Source organism: Gekko japonicus, unplaced genomic scaffold, assembly GCF_001447785.1.
Source record: "Gekko japonicus isolate JY-2015 unplaced genomic scaffold, Gekko_japonicus_V1.1 scaffold1830, whole genome shotgun sequence".
Lineage (NCBI taxonomy): Eukaryota > Metazoa > Chordata > Lepidosauria > Squamata > Gekkonidae > Gekko > Gekko japonicus.
In genome coordinates this window covers 306,387-323,476 of record NW_015165300.1, presented here as the reverse complement: position 1 = coordinate 323,476, position 17,090 = coordinate 306,387, and the positions used below count along the sequence as shown (strand labels likewise).

Below are 17,090 nucleotides of genomic sequence, written 5' to 3'. Positions count from 1 at the left end.
AGTTAAGAAAAGCAATAAAAACGTATGCATAGCCAAGCACACCAAGTAGTGCTGTAGTTCCTGCCGCGTGGGGGCGGGAGTCTGGGATCCAGGCTCAGACCTTCACCCGGCAACGGAAGCTTGCTGGGTAGACCCAGGTCAGCCACTTTCTCTCAGCCTCACCCTAACTCACGATGAGGAGGCTGTTGTGAGAGTAAGCGGGGAAGGGGGGACCACATAACCCAGGGCTTCACAAATCCCAGGCACCAGGTCACCATAGTGCCTAGAAATTCCATGGGCGCACCTAGAATTTTCAGCTATGATTTTCTTATGCGGTTTCTATTATGATGGCCAGGATTACCCCCACATTTATTTATATACCACAACACTTCTGTCATGTTATGCCTTGAATACAATTACAAGGAACTGCAAAGTGCTTAGTAGTAGGTTTTGTTTGTAGTAGCAATACTTAGAAAATATGGTCATTCACTAAAATTGAAAACTCTAAAGACTAAAAAGGAGTCTACTGCCTACATTTTTGGGCAAAAGAAAATCTGTCAGGAGCTGACGTACACTGCCCTGAGTTCCTTAAAAGAAGGGCTAAATAAAAATACACTAGACAGTTCGGTCCCAAGAGTACCTGAATTACTGTGTTATTTTTTCTAGTGCAAAGCATAACACTGAGGATCAGCCCTCAAACACCACTTTATTTCTCTGCTTTCCCACCTTGCACAGAAACAGCAGACACCCACAGTCTGAGCAATCCCATGTTTTATAAACTGTGTCTTGGCAAAGCAGCACACCACTTGGTCCTCCCCTTTCAGACATCTTAGCCCCACATTCATGCATTACTTTCTGCTGCTTTTTTCCCCACACAGGGATCTGGTAATATGAACTGGGAACATGGAAACAATATCCACAACCTGCAAACTTTGGAGCTGTTGCATACATAAAAACAGCAGAAAATTGCAAATCAGCTCCAAGTCTGGTTTTTCAAGCTCTACGTGACTGCTGTCCTTCCAGTTGATGTTACATGTGAAAGTACCACGCCTCTTAAGTGTGCATTGAGAAATACAGACTGAAACCTGACATGGTGGCACCAACAAGGAAAGCCACCGAGAATTTTTCATCCAACAAGCAACCTGCAGCCCTACAAGTTTCTGGCTGTGGGGGCCAAGATTGGTCTCCCACTGACAATTCACCCCACCTGATGACATATACAAGGGAGTAGAAAAAAAGATGTGATGTTAGCATATCACATCTTATCTCTCTAGGGTTTCACCTAGGGCACAATCTTGACATAAGGACGAGTTCAAATCCACAATACCCAAGGAAGTTAGAATTAATACAACCTGACAGGACAGTACCCACAGCAAGCTCTAAGTATTCCCATCAACCTATGGGCACACTGAGTCCAAGAGTGGAAGATGCAATTAACAATGCAAGTCTTAATAAGTGACATCTGCATATAGTCTCTTCCTCTCTCACACACAAGCGCACACGTGCAGGCACACACACACGGAAATATACACACACATCACTTTTCCCCTGAAGGGCCCAAAGTCACTTACAAGTAGCCCAATATCATATAAAATGACATTTTAGAAGTCCGCTTTACAATCACATGTAAGATCAGTAAACAAAAGTGGTTGGGTCAATGACTAAGGTATGTCCTTAAATTCTCAGAAACGTTTTCTGCTGATAAAGTCTTTCATATGTGTTCTGGTTTGGATGCTGGCTGTAAGCATTCAGACAGCAGAAGTATCCAGTGGACAATCAAGACCACTGATGGATCATTTCAACCCAGTTACCATGATGGAGGTCAACAGGACCTCAGGATCAGTGAAGGCAACCACTTGTACTCTTCATCCACTTCAGTCCTAGTTCCTGTGATCTTGTAAGGACCTTACGGAGTCCCTGGTGTCCAACACACATCATGCACTGACTCAGGGTACCTTTCCTGGGTGAATCCCATCAGCAGAGGAGGATACTGTGGCCAGTTACCATTCAGCCTCTAATTTGCCCTTCCTGGGAGAGAGCAGCAGCAGGACAATTCCAGGTCCTCCCGGAAGACTCACCTGCCAGAGATCCTTTCAGTCTGGCTTTATGACAAGGCTATGGAACACAGGTTGCTTTAGTTGAGAAGTCTCCACCTGAACGCAGACGAGCGCTGTGCTATTTGTTCCTCACTGGATTCATCAGCAGTCTGTGATTCTGTGACCCATACCATCTTGTTGAGACATTTTGAGAGAAGGTATCCACAGATGTGCTCTGGAATGACTTAATTCCTTGTGGAGTGGACCCAGAGGGTTGCTGCTAGAGGGCCGTCATGACCGGTTGGGACCAATGCTCCCTCTAAGCTGTGGAGTCTTGTGAGCAAAAATTCTGCTTTGTGAGCTGCTGGCATCAAAGTTGTGAGCAGGTGATTTGGCTACTGCATAAATTAGTGCGCTCTGGAGCCATCCTTCCTGAGCTGAGATGAAAATGTGTGAGCCGGAGGCTAAAAAACTGTAAGCTGGCTCACACTAACTCAGCTTAGAGGGAACACTGGTTGGGACTTGTCCTGTGCTGTTCCACAAGGTTTATTTTACCTCCCATGCTATTTAACCTCTGTGTAAAGCCCTCAGGAGAAAGCCCTCATGATTTTGGAGCCGGGTGTCATCCATAAGCTGAAGACGCTCAGCTCTCTCTCTCTCTTTGTAGAAACCTCATGGTGCTGCTCCAGCGGTCCCGAGCCAGGTCCTGGCTGCAGTGGCTAAACAGCTGTGGTCGAACAAGCTGAAACTGAACTGTGACAAAATGGAGACCAAATTTCCCGTGGCTTCAAAATATCAAGAAATTCTACACCTGTACACGTTTTGTTATGCTTCTGTCGCGGAAGGACTCAGCAGAAAGGGATTCCTGGCTCTCAGGCAGCCTCCTGGGAAAAGAAAAACCCCGTTCAAGCAGGAAAGAAACGAAGGACGTCTAGTGCACCCTCCTTGCCATCCATCATCCCAAGTCAGCCTGACTACCAGGAGCCACAAGCAGGGACCAGCCATACTGGGTGCGAAGCCCGCAGAGCAAACCGTTTCAGAAGATTCAAGGCACCAGCAATACAGCCTGCTGAGGAGGAAGGCTCCCCAACCCATCTAATCCAAGGAAATGTCGCGAAATGGCGGCCCATCCACTGAACGAGACAAGACCAATCATCCTCCCAGGAAGCACAACAGGACACAACTTCATGGTCGCAAGTAGTGCCGGCATCCATGTCTGCTTTAAATCAGAAGTCATAACAAGGCAAGGATAAATGGCCTTTGCGGCCATACACACCGAGAAGGAATCCAACCCTTCGAAGCCCAGCTCCGTCAAGGAACCTCCTCAGGTGACCTTCGGCCCAGGCCCCTCGCTCAGCCTAACCCACACAGTGCCCTCAATGCACAGAAAAGGAAAGCACCACGGACCTTTCAGACAAATCCCATGACTCCCCTTTCCTTTATGGAGTGAATACATCTGAGCTAGAGGAAAACTGGGGCTCTCTGCAAGCGACCACCCCTGCCGCTTGGGGAGGGAGTGGTTCTTCCTTCGACCCTGGATACTGCAGATGCAAATTACTATCTTCACCACCCCTTGTAGCCTCCCCCCCCCACACACACACACGCCAAGAGATATGGCTGCTATGGAGATGCATCTACTGAACAAGAGGCTGTGTCTGGACACGCTGCCTTTTCTTCCATCGTGCGTCTGCTAAGATCCTCTCCAGATGTGAAGCCCAACCCCCCGCAGCTGCCAAAGCACAAGATTCTCCCCCAGGAGGGACATGCTCAGGCACCTGCTGAATTCCCCACTTGGCCAGCCACTCTGAAAACACACAACAGGGGTGGGGAGTGGAAAGCACCTCTACCCTCCCACGATTATTTCCAATATGTGATGCAGAACTGGGGGGGGGGGGGAGAGTTAAAAGCCAGCATCGGGTCTCAGGTGCTGCCCCTTGGAAAGCAAGTCGGCAGCCTCGACTCCAGGACTGCTGCAGGGATCTGTCCAGCCCTTCCACTGGGAAAGCCAGGACCTCGGGACTGCGAGTACTCCCTGCAGTACCTGTGAGAAGTACCCACTGCCCACCCAAAACGTCTCACCCCACCTTGCGGGTGGCGTGTGGAGCAACAGGGCTGCTCGGTTACTCCAGCTCAGTGGACAGTGACCAGAGTTGTTCCAAACCCCAAAGTATCAGGCACCCCTTTCTGGCGCTCCTACTACCCCTCACACTCGGGTACCCAGAGTCCATTCCCTCCAGATGCGCAGCCAAGACAGCAAGCATGACTGGGAAGAAGACACTGTGAGGTGTGCAGCCTTTAGGGGGGGGGGGGACAGGAGAGGCTGCCAACACGGGCGGGAGAATTCTGCGCAAATGGCATCTCAGCAGACAGAGGAAGAACACCAACTCTCACCAGGGGTCATTTCGTAGAAAAAGAGCTAGGGGAACTCATTAGCATAACTCATTAGCACGCGCCCGCCCCCGCCGGCCTTGCAGCTCCACGGCCGAGCCCCATGAGGGGCCCGGCGGTGGACCTGCAAGGCCGGCGTGAGTGCAAGGAAGCCCCGCGAAGGCCCTCCCTGGCCCCAGGCAGGCAGGGGTGGGGAGAGGCAGGGAGGAAGCAACTTACCCTCCCTCTTCTCCTGCCACCTCCTGGTTGAATGAGGGCCGGAAGCGGGGCGGCCGGAAGCAGAGGGCGGGGCTTCATCATGTGCCCTGCCCCCCGTACCTCACCCGGGGGAACTGCGATCCCCCCCGAAATGACCTCTGACTCTCACACTGCTGGAAATGCCACCAGCTAATGGCGCTGTTTGCATGTTGGGAACTTCAAATCCAGAACAGGGCAGGTTTTCCACTGTAGCCTTTATGCGAAGGGAATCGAACTGAGAAGACTCCTCCCCCCGGCTCTAACTGCCATGAAGCTGGCTGGGTGATCCCTCTCACCGCTGAACCTACCTCAGAGGATTGTTGTGCGTCTATGCCACCCTGAGCTCCTTGGAGACATGGTAGGATAAACAGGCAAGAGCCTTTGTCCCTGCTCGGGCACCACTTGCAAAAGTATGCAACAGAACTGATCAGCAAGCCCAGTGGAAGGCTCAGCAGTGCTCGCCTCCCAGCCCAGCCCAGCCCTCATCCAGGCTGCCCACAGAGCCGAGGCAGAGGCAGCCACGGCAGAAGCCAGGCCGTGGCAAGTCCCAGCCCCGCCACACCACAACTGCTTTGGGCCTTCTGTAGCAGGATGTGCCCCCAACAGAGTAACAAGCTCTTGAGAAACACAAAGACGACAGCTGGTGAAAGCTTCTGCCCCAAAACGAAGCTGCTCTAAGTAGCTCTGCTTCCAAGACGATGGATGCATTCCGTCTCACTGAAAGCACTTGGCCGCCCCCCTCCCCCCCCTAAGGAGCTACGGGTGGGCACACCTGCTCCTCTCCCCTCCTCCCGGTGACCCTCACAACAGAGCGCCAGGCCCAAGTCCCACCCCAAGGCAGGAACAGGCCGAGCCTCTCGCAAGACTCTGGGCTGTGCACCGTGGTCGAAAAGAGAGAAACAAGCGTCTGCCAGAAACAGTGAGTCATTTCCCCCCCCCCCCCCATTTTGGGTCAAGGTTTCCTGTCACATTGGAAACCAAACCAGAGCTTGCAGCCAGCCAAGCTACATACAGGAAGAAGGGTGCACAAACATAAACCCTTTGCTGTTTAGGAAGCACAGGGGCAGGGATTAACAGCCCGACTTGAACAGGGATTAACAGGCCCGACTTGCACCCCCACCCTCCTGAGCCAGGCCGGCTTCTAGACCCCAGTTCAGGATCCGCTGAAAGTTGCGCTTCTCAGGCCTCCACGGCCAGCTCTTCCAAGGAAAACCCCTCCCCTCTCAGGATTGGCCCAGCGGAACAGGGCTGGACGTCCACCCGAGATGTACTTTGTGTGTGTGTGTGGGGGGGGGGAGAATATATAAGCAGCCTCTATAGCTTCCCCCCCCCCATGATATTGTCACCTTCACCCTAGAACAAAGCAGCACCCGGGATATAAAACCACCACAGAAATCTTCCGGTTTTGGCACTGGGGTGCTCTCTGCTCTTTTCCTACCCCAACCAATGGGATGGCGCCGGAGCACAAACGCTGGTCCAGGAGAGCACCCTGAGTATTCCGGAGAGAGGCAGCCTCTTCTTCTACTCCCAGAAAGAGGGCCTGATGAAAGGTCACAGGTAAGGTTCGCTTGAATGTACATTTTGGCTAGGAAAGGGGCAGCAAGATCTGTCTTTAATTTGCAGTCTCAGAAGAGAGGAGGCATTTCGCACTGGGAATTCAGCTGGAAAAGAGACTCTGCGAGAGGAGGAAAACTAGGAGTTTCTTCGTCCACAGTGAGGGTTCGGTGGGTTTTGCACTTTCCCAAACATTTCATCCTGCTAGCTTATTTGCTACTTGGTTTACTTTAGAAAGGGCCAGGCTGGTTGCTGGAGGGCCCCAGGAAGAGAAAACTGGCAGTCCTGTGACAGTCCCCCTCCCCAAACCACACCCTTCCGGTGTACAGTTCCCTCCCGCTGTGGGACGGCAAGCCTCAGCAACTGTGAGGGTGGATGCAGCACAAGTGAGCATGCAGCATGCACACACCTTCCCCCCCTCCCCCCTTGCGTGGCCTGCCCTCAGCAGGTTTCTGCAGCCTGTTAGAGCCATGCAGCAGCTGTGGGGCTCCTCCCTCCACTCTTGCGCTGGACTCCCGACAGGATGTACCGCTCAGTGTTCCGGGTGATGGCTGCGAAATATTTCCACTGCAGCCTGGAGATGCCAGCAAGCCACGCAATGCTGAAAGTGTAGGATGTTCTCAAAACCATCTTCAGCACGGACACCCAAGGCGATCCCACTACATCTGGAATCTCACAACAGCTGTGAGAGTTTGCTTGCAAGGGCTGCTGCCGCGGCACTGAAGTTCAGTGTCATGACTGCTTGTAGGCTGGCATGACCCATTTGCTTGCACTGCAGAATATTCACCTCTCCAAAGAGAGCAACATTCTGGGGATAGAAAAATCCCCCAGATGCAAACAACGTTAGCAATTACTAATGCTAGAGAAGTTTTCCTTTAAAATTCGTGACAGGTTTTGTTCACTTTCTTGTACTTTCAGTTCAAAACATTGTTTCTATCCTTTCAAACCGAAAAGAAAAAATATTGCTTTACAAAACTACAAAGCTGATGTTTTCCTCTCCGTAAAACAGGGGGACCCAATCTACTCAAAAGGAACATCCGCTTCAGGCGGAAGTGTGTTTCTAGGCCCTGGGTGACTGGGTCCCGTGAAACAGGCTTCTCTCTGCTTCCACAGGCTGCCTTGGAGGAAGGCACCTTTCTGTTCCACAACACCCTGGATTCTGACTTGAGGCGTGCATATGCGATACCACCGCTTTACATTTCCCCCAGAGTGCTGCCACTCTCTCTCATCGTGAACCTGCGACAGCCCTGGGGAACATCTGGGCTCCCGTTCAACAAGGGCACCCAGAGAGCGCCCTTCCCACTGCGATTATTATGGGTGCCGTATTTCCTGCACGAGGCAATTTTCAGCTGAAAGCTGGCTTACAACGAAACACATATTTAAACAGTTCAAGTACAGGAATAAATCCACTACTAAAGGGCAAAGTGTAGCCAAGAGCAACAGTACACTGAAAAGAGAGAATAAGGAATACATAAAACAGCAACAAGAACATGATCGAACCTCAAAAGGGCACATAAAAAGGCACGTTTTCACACTCCCTGGAAAAGAGGCTCGGAGCCCCCATGTTTAAGGCTTTAGTGAGAGTGGAGACTTGCAGTGTAGAGGCCCTGGCCTGACTACAGAGTGGGAAGTCCACAAAGGCTCCTCCTCTGGGATTCGTCCCTGGTTCTGCAGGACCAACGGGCAGGAACCTGCTCATACCTGCCAAGAGCTCTGGACTGTGCAGCCAGATAACAGCACCCACTTAGCCACAAGTGTACAAGCCGCTCTGCACTTTCTGTAGCCACACGTATCGCCTTTGACAAGGTTCAGAGAAACTAAGCACTGGAGTGAGTGATAGAAACGTCCGCTCCAGCGACAACCGCGCAGCGCTGTCAGGGCTGCTGAACACTCAGTCACTTCATTTATCCCCTGCCTTTCTTCCCCCCAGCACTGACCAAAAAAAGGGCAACACTGCTCTCTTCTCCATCTTATCCTCACAACAGCCCTGTGACTTCGGCTAGGCTGAGAGAGAGATAAAGTGCCTGGTCATAAGAACATAAGAGAGATGCCAATGCTGGATCAGGCCAAAGGTCCATCCAGCCCAACACTCTCTGTGTCACACAGTGGCCAGAAATACCAGTGCCATCAGGAGGTCCACCAGTGGGGCCAGGACATTAGAAGCTCTCCCACTGTTGACCCCCCCAAGCACCAAGATGACAGAGCATCACTTGCCCCAGAGTCCCTATCTATACCTTGTGGCTAATAGCCACTGATGGACCTCTGCTCCATATGCTTATCTAATTCCCTTTTGAAGCCGTCCATGCTTGTAGCCGCCACCACTTCCTGTGGCAGTGAATTCCAAGTGTTAATCACTCTTTGGGTGAAGAAGTACTTCCTTTTATCCGTTCTAACCCGACCGCTCAGCAATTTCATGGAGTGCCCACAAGGAGTTCTTGTCTTGTGAGAAAGCGAGAAAAGTACCTCTTTCTCTACCTGCTCTTTCCCATGCATAATCTTATAAACCTCAGTCATGTCACCCGTCAGTCGTCGTTTCTCCAAGCTAAAGAGCCCTAAGCGCCTTAACCTTTCCTCATAGGGAAAGTGTTCCAACCCTTTTATCATTCGAGTTGCCCTTTTCTGCACTTTTCCCAAAGCTATAATATCCTTTTTAAGGTGTGGTGACCAGAATTGCACACAGTATTCCAGATGAGGTCGCACCATTGATTTATATAGGGGCATTATGATATTGGCTGATCTGTTTTCAATACCCTTCCTAATAATCCCCAGCATAGCATTGATCTTCTTTATTGCAGTCACACACTGTCTCGACATTTTCAGTGAGTTATCAACTACAACTCCAAGATCTCTCTCTTGATCAGTCTCTGCCAGTTCAGACCCCATCAACGTGTATTTATAGTTAGGATTTTTGGCTCCAATGTGCATCACCTTGCACTTGGCCACATTGAACCCCATTTGCCATGTTGACGCCCACTCGCCCATCTTTGACAGATCCCTTTGGAGTGCCTCACAATCCTCACTGGTTTTCACCACCCTGAACAACTTCGTATCCACAAATTTAGCCACTTCACTGCTTACTCCCAACTCCAAATCATTAATGAACAAGTTAAAAAGCAGTGGACCAAGTACTGATCCCTGCGGTACCCCACTGCTTACCCCCCTCCACTGACAGAACTGCCCATTTATGCTCACTCTCTGTTTTCTATTAATTAGCCAGTTTTTGATCCATAAAAGGACTTGTTGAAGTTCAGCCAGAAAGGCTTCGGCATTAACAGAGCGGGGATTCAGACCGGGTCTCCCAGGTCCTAGCCTGCCTGGCACGTGCGGACCGCCTGGTTAGTGTGGCCTGATACGGGTCCTAAATGAGGGGCTGGTAGAATTTTGAGAGAGGAGACAGCTCAGAGGGCATGGGACGCCACCCAGCCCGCCCTCCAAAGCGGCTGTTTTCCCCAGGGGAACTGATCTATGTCGCCTGGAAATCAGTTGTGATTCAGGAAAAACGCCAGGATCCATCTGGAGGCCGGCAGGCAGCCCTACAAAGCCAGCAGGGATGCCATGGCTACTCGTTTGGAAGCGGGCTGGACTCACACACACAAACACACACACCCGGTCTTCAGCAGGCCACCTGCTGGCGGCAGAGGCAGCGGCAGCACCGCAGCACAACACAACCAGTCATGGCGGTTCATCTAGAAATGAGCCACTGACACCTGCGTTTCAGAGGGCCGCTGCGTTGGGTCTGTGGCAGGACAGCTCGACTGGAGCCCAGGAGCACCACAGAGGCTTTCCGGCGTCCAGCATGAGCAGGAGGCAGGCGTGCGCCTCTTCGACTGTCTTTACAAAAGAAACAGACAGCCTATTTGAAAAGGGAGAGGGGCAGGAGAACGCGGAGAGCACCTTGAGGCGTGATGCCCTGAGGAAGGGCGTTCCCTGCACCCGGCCACTTATCGGCTGCATGGGCAGGAGGGCGCCGGGCAGCGTTTGGGTGAACCCAAGCGATTGTGCGTGGCACGAGGGGATGCGGGTAGGGTTCAGGACTGCGAGGCACAGCACTGTGCCAAAGAAACCCCACACCCGTTGCTCTGCCACTCTCACGTGCTTCAGAAAAGAAGCCCACCTGCACAGAAGGAGGGACACCCTCCTCAGCCCACTGAGGCCAACGGGTTCAGGAGGGGAGGTGGCAGCCCCGCCTCCGACTGCACCGTTACCTTAGTAACTGATGGGGGGGGGGGAGAGATCCCTTCCATTCAGTGGACGGTAATCTATGGAGAGAGAGAGAGAGAGAGAGAGAGAGAGAGAGAGAGAGAGAGAAACCGAGGTGGCCCACAATGTTATTACACACCGGGATCAAAGTCTCTGATTCAGCAGCAGCCTCACACTGGTGTGCCCTTCTGCTGAAAGCAAATGACAGCATTTTGGGAAAGCGGGGTGGGGGGGCGGGGGCCAACAGGGAGTCAGGTGGCCACTCTGCCCCAACGACACCTCCCCGACCCTCAACATCACTCCGAAGCAAGAATGCATCCCGCCGGCTGTGTCAGTGAGCACAACACCAACACGCAAGGCTGCAGAATGCCTTTACTTGTTTATATGTGTTCATTAAAAAGAAGGACTCCATGGTAGGAGGCAGACAGGACAAACCCCAGCAGAGCTACTGCAACGGACTGAGAAAGGTGCGACTCAGTTTACAACAGCACAGTTTAAATGTTCATGTGTTTTGAAGCATGAGTGAATTTGCAGCAGCCAAACAAAACAGGTTTAGGGTTCAGTCATCTGAGAATTACCATATTAAACGCCACCTCCTCCAGTGGAGCACACCTTCATGTAATTCCTGAACACTAACGAGGCTGAAAGGACAGTATGACTGGCCTCGTTCAGTTTCTGCCTGCATTTCATCACGGCAGGGCTACATTAAATGCTGTGTGGAACCCACTTCTGCTCTACTGCCGTTGACTTGCAAAAGAGGCATGAAGAAAGCAGAACAAAAAAGCAAGCATGGAAGTAACTCAAGTTCCTGCTTCAACAGACCTATTGGGGTGGAGGCTGCCCAACACCAGAGATGCGAACGCCTGCAAAAAGCCCAACTGTCTCTAGACAGACACACACGGACTCTTCATTTCTGAAATGGAAAAACTGGGACGCTTTGGGCAGCACTGGGGGAAAAACTCCTTGGGAATAAGAGGCTGTGCTAAGACGATCTGCGCCCCAGAATCTCCACACCCCAAACCAAGCCCTGTCAGGGTCTCTCATACCCGGGCCTTCAACCCATCCAGGCTCAGAGGTTACAAAGGAAGGACAGAGAAAGCAGGGGCAGGATGGAATGACCACACCTCCCCACTGAGCGTGAAGCTGCCCACTGAGCGTGAAGACATGGCTCTAGGCAAGACAGTAAGTCACACCTTGGCTACGGTTCAGCGAGTCTTAAAAAAAAAAAGCCACCCATGAACATCTTTCGCAATTATATAACCATCTTGTTCTGACACGTAGCAAAAAGACTTTTTATCTGGTGTTTTTCCTGCTGCTTTTACTCACTACTGATGCTTTATTGCGGTCTCCGAATGAATTTTATGTTGTTTCACTGATGCTCTCAGTGGAGGTTTCCGTTTATGCTTTTAACTTAATGACGCAAGCTACCTTAAACGTTTTAAAATGACTTGCATATGTTCCACGTCAATCAAGACCAAACAACCCAGAGGCATCCCACAGGTTATCGGCCAGCTCCAACACTACCTCTGGGACAGAAAATCTTCCTCTACCAACTGCAGGCCTCTTCTCATTGCATACAACACTGCCTCTCCATCTAATCAGTTCTTCCCTCCAAGTCTGTTGCAGGTTTATGCTTCATTACTGGACACTACAAGAGGCTTTTCACAACACGAAAACAGAGTTCTAAGGAAAAGAGCACCATCACTAAACGCCAGGCAAACTAGAGAAGCATATGCCAAATAAGATTAAACTGTGACAGACTAACTAATGATAATTACTTACAAATACATTTTATAATTTTATATATATATTTTAAATGAACAGTGCAATATATATCATGTGAAAAAGAGGGGTTTCATAGAAAAATACAATATCTGTTTTTATATACAAGTTTAGGAAATTCACCAGAAGGTGTTAAGTTCTTATGTGAAAAGTTGCTCAAAAGGGAAGAGTCTTCTTAAATATATATATAAAAATTATAAAATGTATTCGTAAGTAATTATCATTGGTTGGTCTTTCACAGTTTGATCTTATTTGGCATAGATGTTTCCGTGATTCTCTTTTTTGTTCAGGTTGAAGCAGAGAAGCAGCCTAAGAACTCAAGTCACTGAGAATTGTGTAAAGTGGTATCATCTTAGACTTGACGTCTGACAAGGAAACAGTTTAACTAGCCTGTTAGTGGCAGAAGCAGGCCTGCCTTCCCATACACCAGTCAATACAGCCGCAGGCTGGACTGCATTAAGCGCACACAGCTCCTCCTTCTCCTCTCTCCACCAAGGCCAGTGGCGCATTTGCTCTCTCCCACCTGTTACGAGAGCAGCCAGGAGCTTGTGTTGTTGGCGCTGTGCGTCTGGGCTGGACAACAGAGGTTCTGCCACCCATTCCATGCAGCCTTACCTCTTGGCTTCCTCCAGGTGGCAAAGGTATTCATAGGCCACATTCTGACGTCTCCGCTCATCCATTTCTTCAGCCGTCATCCTCTCGTTATCTAGGACAGCTGCAAAAAGACACAGTCAGTCCCAGGAAGCATGGCCTCAGGGTTACTACAACCCCCCCCCAAACAAACAAGATAAGCATGCGCTTCCTCCTCTAAGACAGGGGTCCCCAACAAGGTGCCCGCCAAGTGTTTTTTAAAAATGGGTGGAGCCGGGTGGAGCTCTTGCCCAGGAGGGCTTCTGATTGGCCACCGGAAGTCTGGTTGGCTGTGCAGATTAAAACAACACGGCTCTAGTGGCAGCAGCTGCCACCAGTGTTGGTTTTAGTCTCTCTCACTCCTCTTTTCTAGGGTAGTTTCAAACTACCCCACTTCAGCGCTGTGCTTGGGCTTCCTTTGTGTGTGGGCATGTGTGTGTGTGTGCACGCATGAGAGAGAATCCTCCTCCCGCAGCACCCATTTTGTGGCTCCGCCCCCCCACCCCCGGTGTCAGAATCCCAAAGGTGCCCCCCCCCGCTCTAGAAGGAGAAAAGTCTTTGTGTGCCCAGATACGGGAAGGCAAGCAGAAAGCCTGGTTTTTCCTCTCCCCCCCCTCCCGCCCAGTCTTGCACCCAACGATGTGTCTGCCGCTACCACCACTTGCCTTTCTCTCAGTCCATCCCAAGCCAACGGGCCAACGGGCCTGCCTGCCTCCTCTTGGGACCTGCTGGGAAAGGGCTTTGGCCAGACGCCCTCCCACACCCTAACCTACCCCTCACAGGGTTGTTGCCAAGACCAAACAGAAAAGGTCGAACCACACATGCCACCCGGCGCTCCTTGGAGGAAGGGCAGGATACAAAGATCTTAGGAAGACAGAGACCGGCTTACTACTGAGGGAGCCTTTACACAACCCAAGAGGCATAAAAGCCTCTAGGAGTCCTTTCACTTTACAGACAAGGGGATTGAGGGTGCCTTCGCCAGAAGCAGCGTTGATACTAACTGGGCAGACTGGCCTCTCCCTGTGGGACGGAATGTAAGGGCACAATCCGGTCAAACTCCCGTTGCTTGTGCTTGTTTCTTGGGAAGTCAAAGGGACTGAAAATTGCTTAATGGATTTAGCTGCACTGTGCCCTCCAGCTGTCTAGCTGACAGTCACAGATACGCACAATTTGTCATCGCATTCCAGGCGTCTTAGCATGGAAAACTGAAAAATAAATATTTAAGTTAAAGAACACTGGAGGGCTGGGTGGGGTGCTAGCATAACCAGTATGAGAAGGGAAGGGCAGGCAAGGATTTTTATGGGACTAAAAACCTTCCTAGGATGCTTTACAGAAAGGGAAATAGTAGCAGTGAAAAGCTGCCAATAACCCCCGAAGGCCAACCATACGCAGACTTATGCCAGTGCAGTAAAACCATTCTGCACGGTGCTCCTGTGGATACGACTTGAAACGAGGGCTCATGTGTGCCACTTCCCAATAAAGGATTCGCAAACAACCAGCATTTTGGGTGCAGAATTCGTATGGATTATTAATCAACGTGTAAAAGGTTGCAGACTCCCACGCGACAGACTCCTCCGGCCTGTTCTGTCTGCAGGCAAACCCTCCTCCTCATTCCTGTCCTGTGAAGAACGTACAGTTTCCATGCAGGTTACTATGGCAACCCAGAGTCTTACGAGATGACCTCATGAGACGTGTATCTAGTACACCAATCATGGGCTCCGTTTTGTTGTGTGGACCTGTATTAAAATCAGATTTCATTTTAAACCAGGTTGTTTTCAAGAGAGACTCGGCATCCCTGGATTTTTTTAAAGGCTGATGATGCTCCACCCTGCCAGAGGGGATGGCAGGCCACAAACCCCCTCCAATGGAAAGACCCGGCAGGCTTTGCAGAACCCTCAGCTGCAGCCACTTTACCCATGTCTACAGTTCACATTCAAAGCAGAGCGAGCCAACGCAGACGGGTGTGCCCGCAGGCAGCACGCCATCCCCTCGACTTGCAATACGCAAAAGGAGAGACGTAGCTGAAAGGCAGCCGTGGACCCGGCCAAATAGCTTCTCTTAGTCTCCTGTGCCAGAACAGAGTCCGGGAATCGGATACGGGTTTCAGGCACAAGCCCCGGCTCATATATATGGTAACTGTATGACTTCAGCTTGCTATTATTATTATTATTATTACTACTACTACTACTATTTAGGACAGCGGCCTTTGTTTAGTGGCAGAGCCTCTGCTTGGCATGTAGAAAGTCCCAGGTTCAGTTCCTGGAACCTCTAGTTAAAGGGATGAGAGAACAGGCGATGTGAAATGTCTGTGTCTGTGACCCTGGAGAGCCACCGCCAGTCTACGTAGACAACACTGCCCTCGATGGACCAATGGTTCGTTCCCGTACAAGTTTCACGCGTCCACGTATTCCCAGGCCCTAAGCCATGCCTACTTTCCTGTCCCAGGGGAGCCTAGGTCTATCCCCGCTTCCTGCCCTGATCACTGTTATCCACAGCCAACCCCTGGAACAGGATTTCATTCTGAAGATTGCTGGGCCCCAAGTAGCCACCCCTACAGTTGCCAACAGGCCTCTGAAAGGTTCCCTTTCCTCACCACCTGCCTTGAATATATCAGAAAGCCAGTCCAAAGAGAGGTGAAACAGCACATTTCAGCTCCACTACTGGGGACAGCAGTGAAAATCTTTTGTCAGGCCCTGTTTACGATCAGCTGATCTGATCTGCTTTTCAAGGACACATCCTTGAGGTACTACTGCTTCTGAGGTCAGCTGAAAAGTTCAAGGTGACCCGAGACAGCCTCTGGCCCACCTGTCTTCCTAGAAAATAGGCATCACAGTGGAACCAAATTCATATACGCAGATGCCCCACCTGTGTCTCCTGGGGACATTTCCACCAGAAAGCTCAAGGTGGGAAGTTTCTGCCATACAATAAGGAAGAATGCCCAGGGGCCTCAGCTTCCACAGTGGGTTGCATCCCACCTTCGTGGCATCTCACTGTCTGGCTCTGATGCCAGGGCAGACCAGGAGAGAGTGAAAGCCACCACCACAGGCTTGAGGATAGACCGCTAGGGCTCCCCCATAACATTCCTACTGTCACCACCCTGGAACCAGAAGATGGAGAAGTGCCACCTTATGGGCAGGAGCACAGGGGGAATGGTGTGTCTCAAGTACGATTCACCTGTGCGGTACAAGGACTGGGCCATTTCGTAGTGCGGGTCATGGATTCGAGTTCTAAATACTCCTTCAGATAAAATATTTCCTACAAATTGAAAGCTGTGAGAGAGCGCGGGGAAGACAGTTTTGTCCGTTCTCTTCGCTCGTGCTGCTTCCTTCCTATTTGCCAGGGAGCATCCCAAAACCTGATTCTCCACCAGCAGCACCCAGAGACGGTGCGAGTCCACTGTGCCAGTCCAGGTCTCTCCCACCTCCGTCTTCATGTGCAGGTGTGAACCGAGCCTCAGGTGCGCATGGAGAAGAGGACCTGCCCAGAGGGGTCAGACCAAAAGTCCACCTGGCCTGAACTCCTGAGATTCCCAGGAACAGCCGGCCCAGAGACGGGCTGCCTCAGAGCTCAGGGGCCCTGCTTGGCTGTCAGGGGCAGCAGCCCTTCGCCACCGCCTCCTGCCCACTGCAGAACACCTAGCTGCCCTCTGCCTCCTTCCGGTCTCAAGGCAAGAGAGATGGGGCAAGGAGAACCACACGGCCTGCAGCGGCTGGGGAAGCGCCCCTGCCCCCCCCCCCGCCCCGCAGGATCCAGCTTGCCGCTTTTTGCCTTCTGTTCACTTAGGACGGCTTCAGTTTTTAAATTTTATTTACGTGGTTCTGTAAGCTGCTTGGCTCCCCCCCACCAGGGAGAGGAAGGGGAGGGGAGGGGGGTGTTATGTCCAAGGCCAGCGCCATATTGCCTGTCCTCGCCCTTCCTTCCATTCTAGAACTCCGTCCTCTCCGGCAAGTGCCGGGGCTGCTTCCACACGTGTGGGGAGGAGAGGCGGCCCCCTCGCCCTGAGTGCCCCACCCCCTGCAGGCAGAACCGCTGGCACCCCCCAGCTACAGAAACCCCGGGCGGGGCGGGGGCGGGGCGCCTAAAACGGAAGGAGGATTCCGTCCTCTCCGGCAAGTGCCGGGGCTGCTTCCACACGTGTGGGGAGGAGAGGCGGCCCCCTCGCCCTGAGTGCCCCACCCCCTGCAGGCAGAACCGCTGGCACCCCCCAGCTACAGAAACCCCGGGCGGGGCGGGGGCGGGGCGCCTAAAACGGAAGGAGGCGAGCGGGTGCGGCCTGCCACCCTC

The 17,090-nt window shown here is 51.7% G+C and overlaps 1 protein-coding gene across 1 annotated transcript in view; it reads right to left on the bottom strand.

Moving 5' to 3' along the window:
• IQGAP1 (IQ motif containing GTPase activating protein 1) overlaps nt 1–16,414 on the bottom strand; it is a 72,865-nt gene extending 56,451 nt beyond the window's left edge. Inside the window, exons 1-2 of the mRNA XM_015410398.1 lie at nt 15,981–16,414; nt 12,792–12,891 (exon numbers count right to left, since the gene is read on the bottom strand). Of these exons, the coding sequence (XP_015265884.1) occupies nt 12,792–12,891; nt 15,981–16,239 (359 nt within the window). The 5' untranslated portion in view covers nt 16,240–16,414. The remainder of the gene's footprint in view (nt 1–12,791; nt 12,892–15,980) is intronic.
• Between the last annotated feature and the right edge of the window lie 676 nt (nt 16,415–17,090).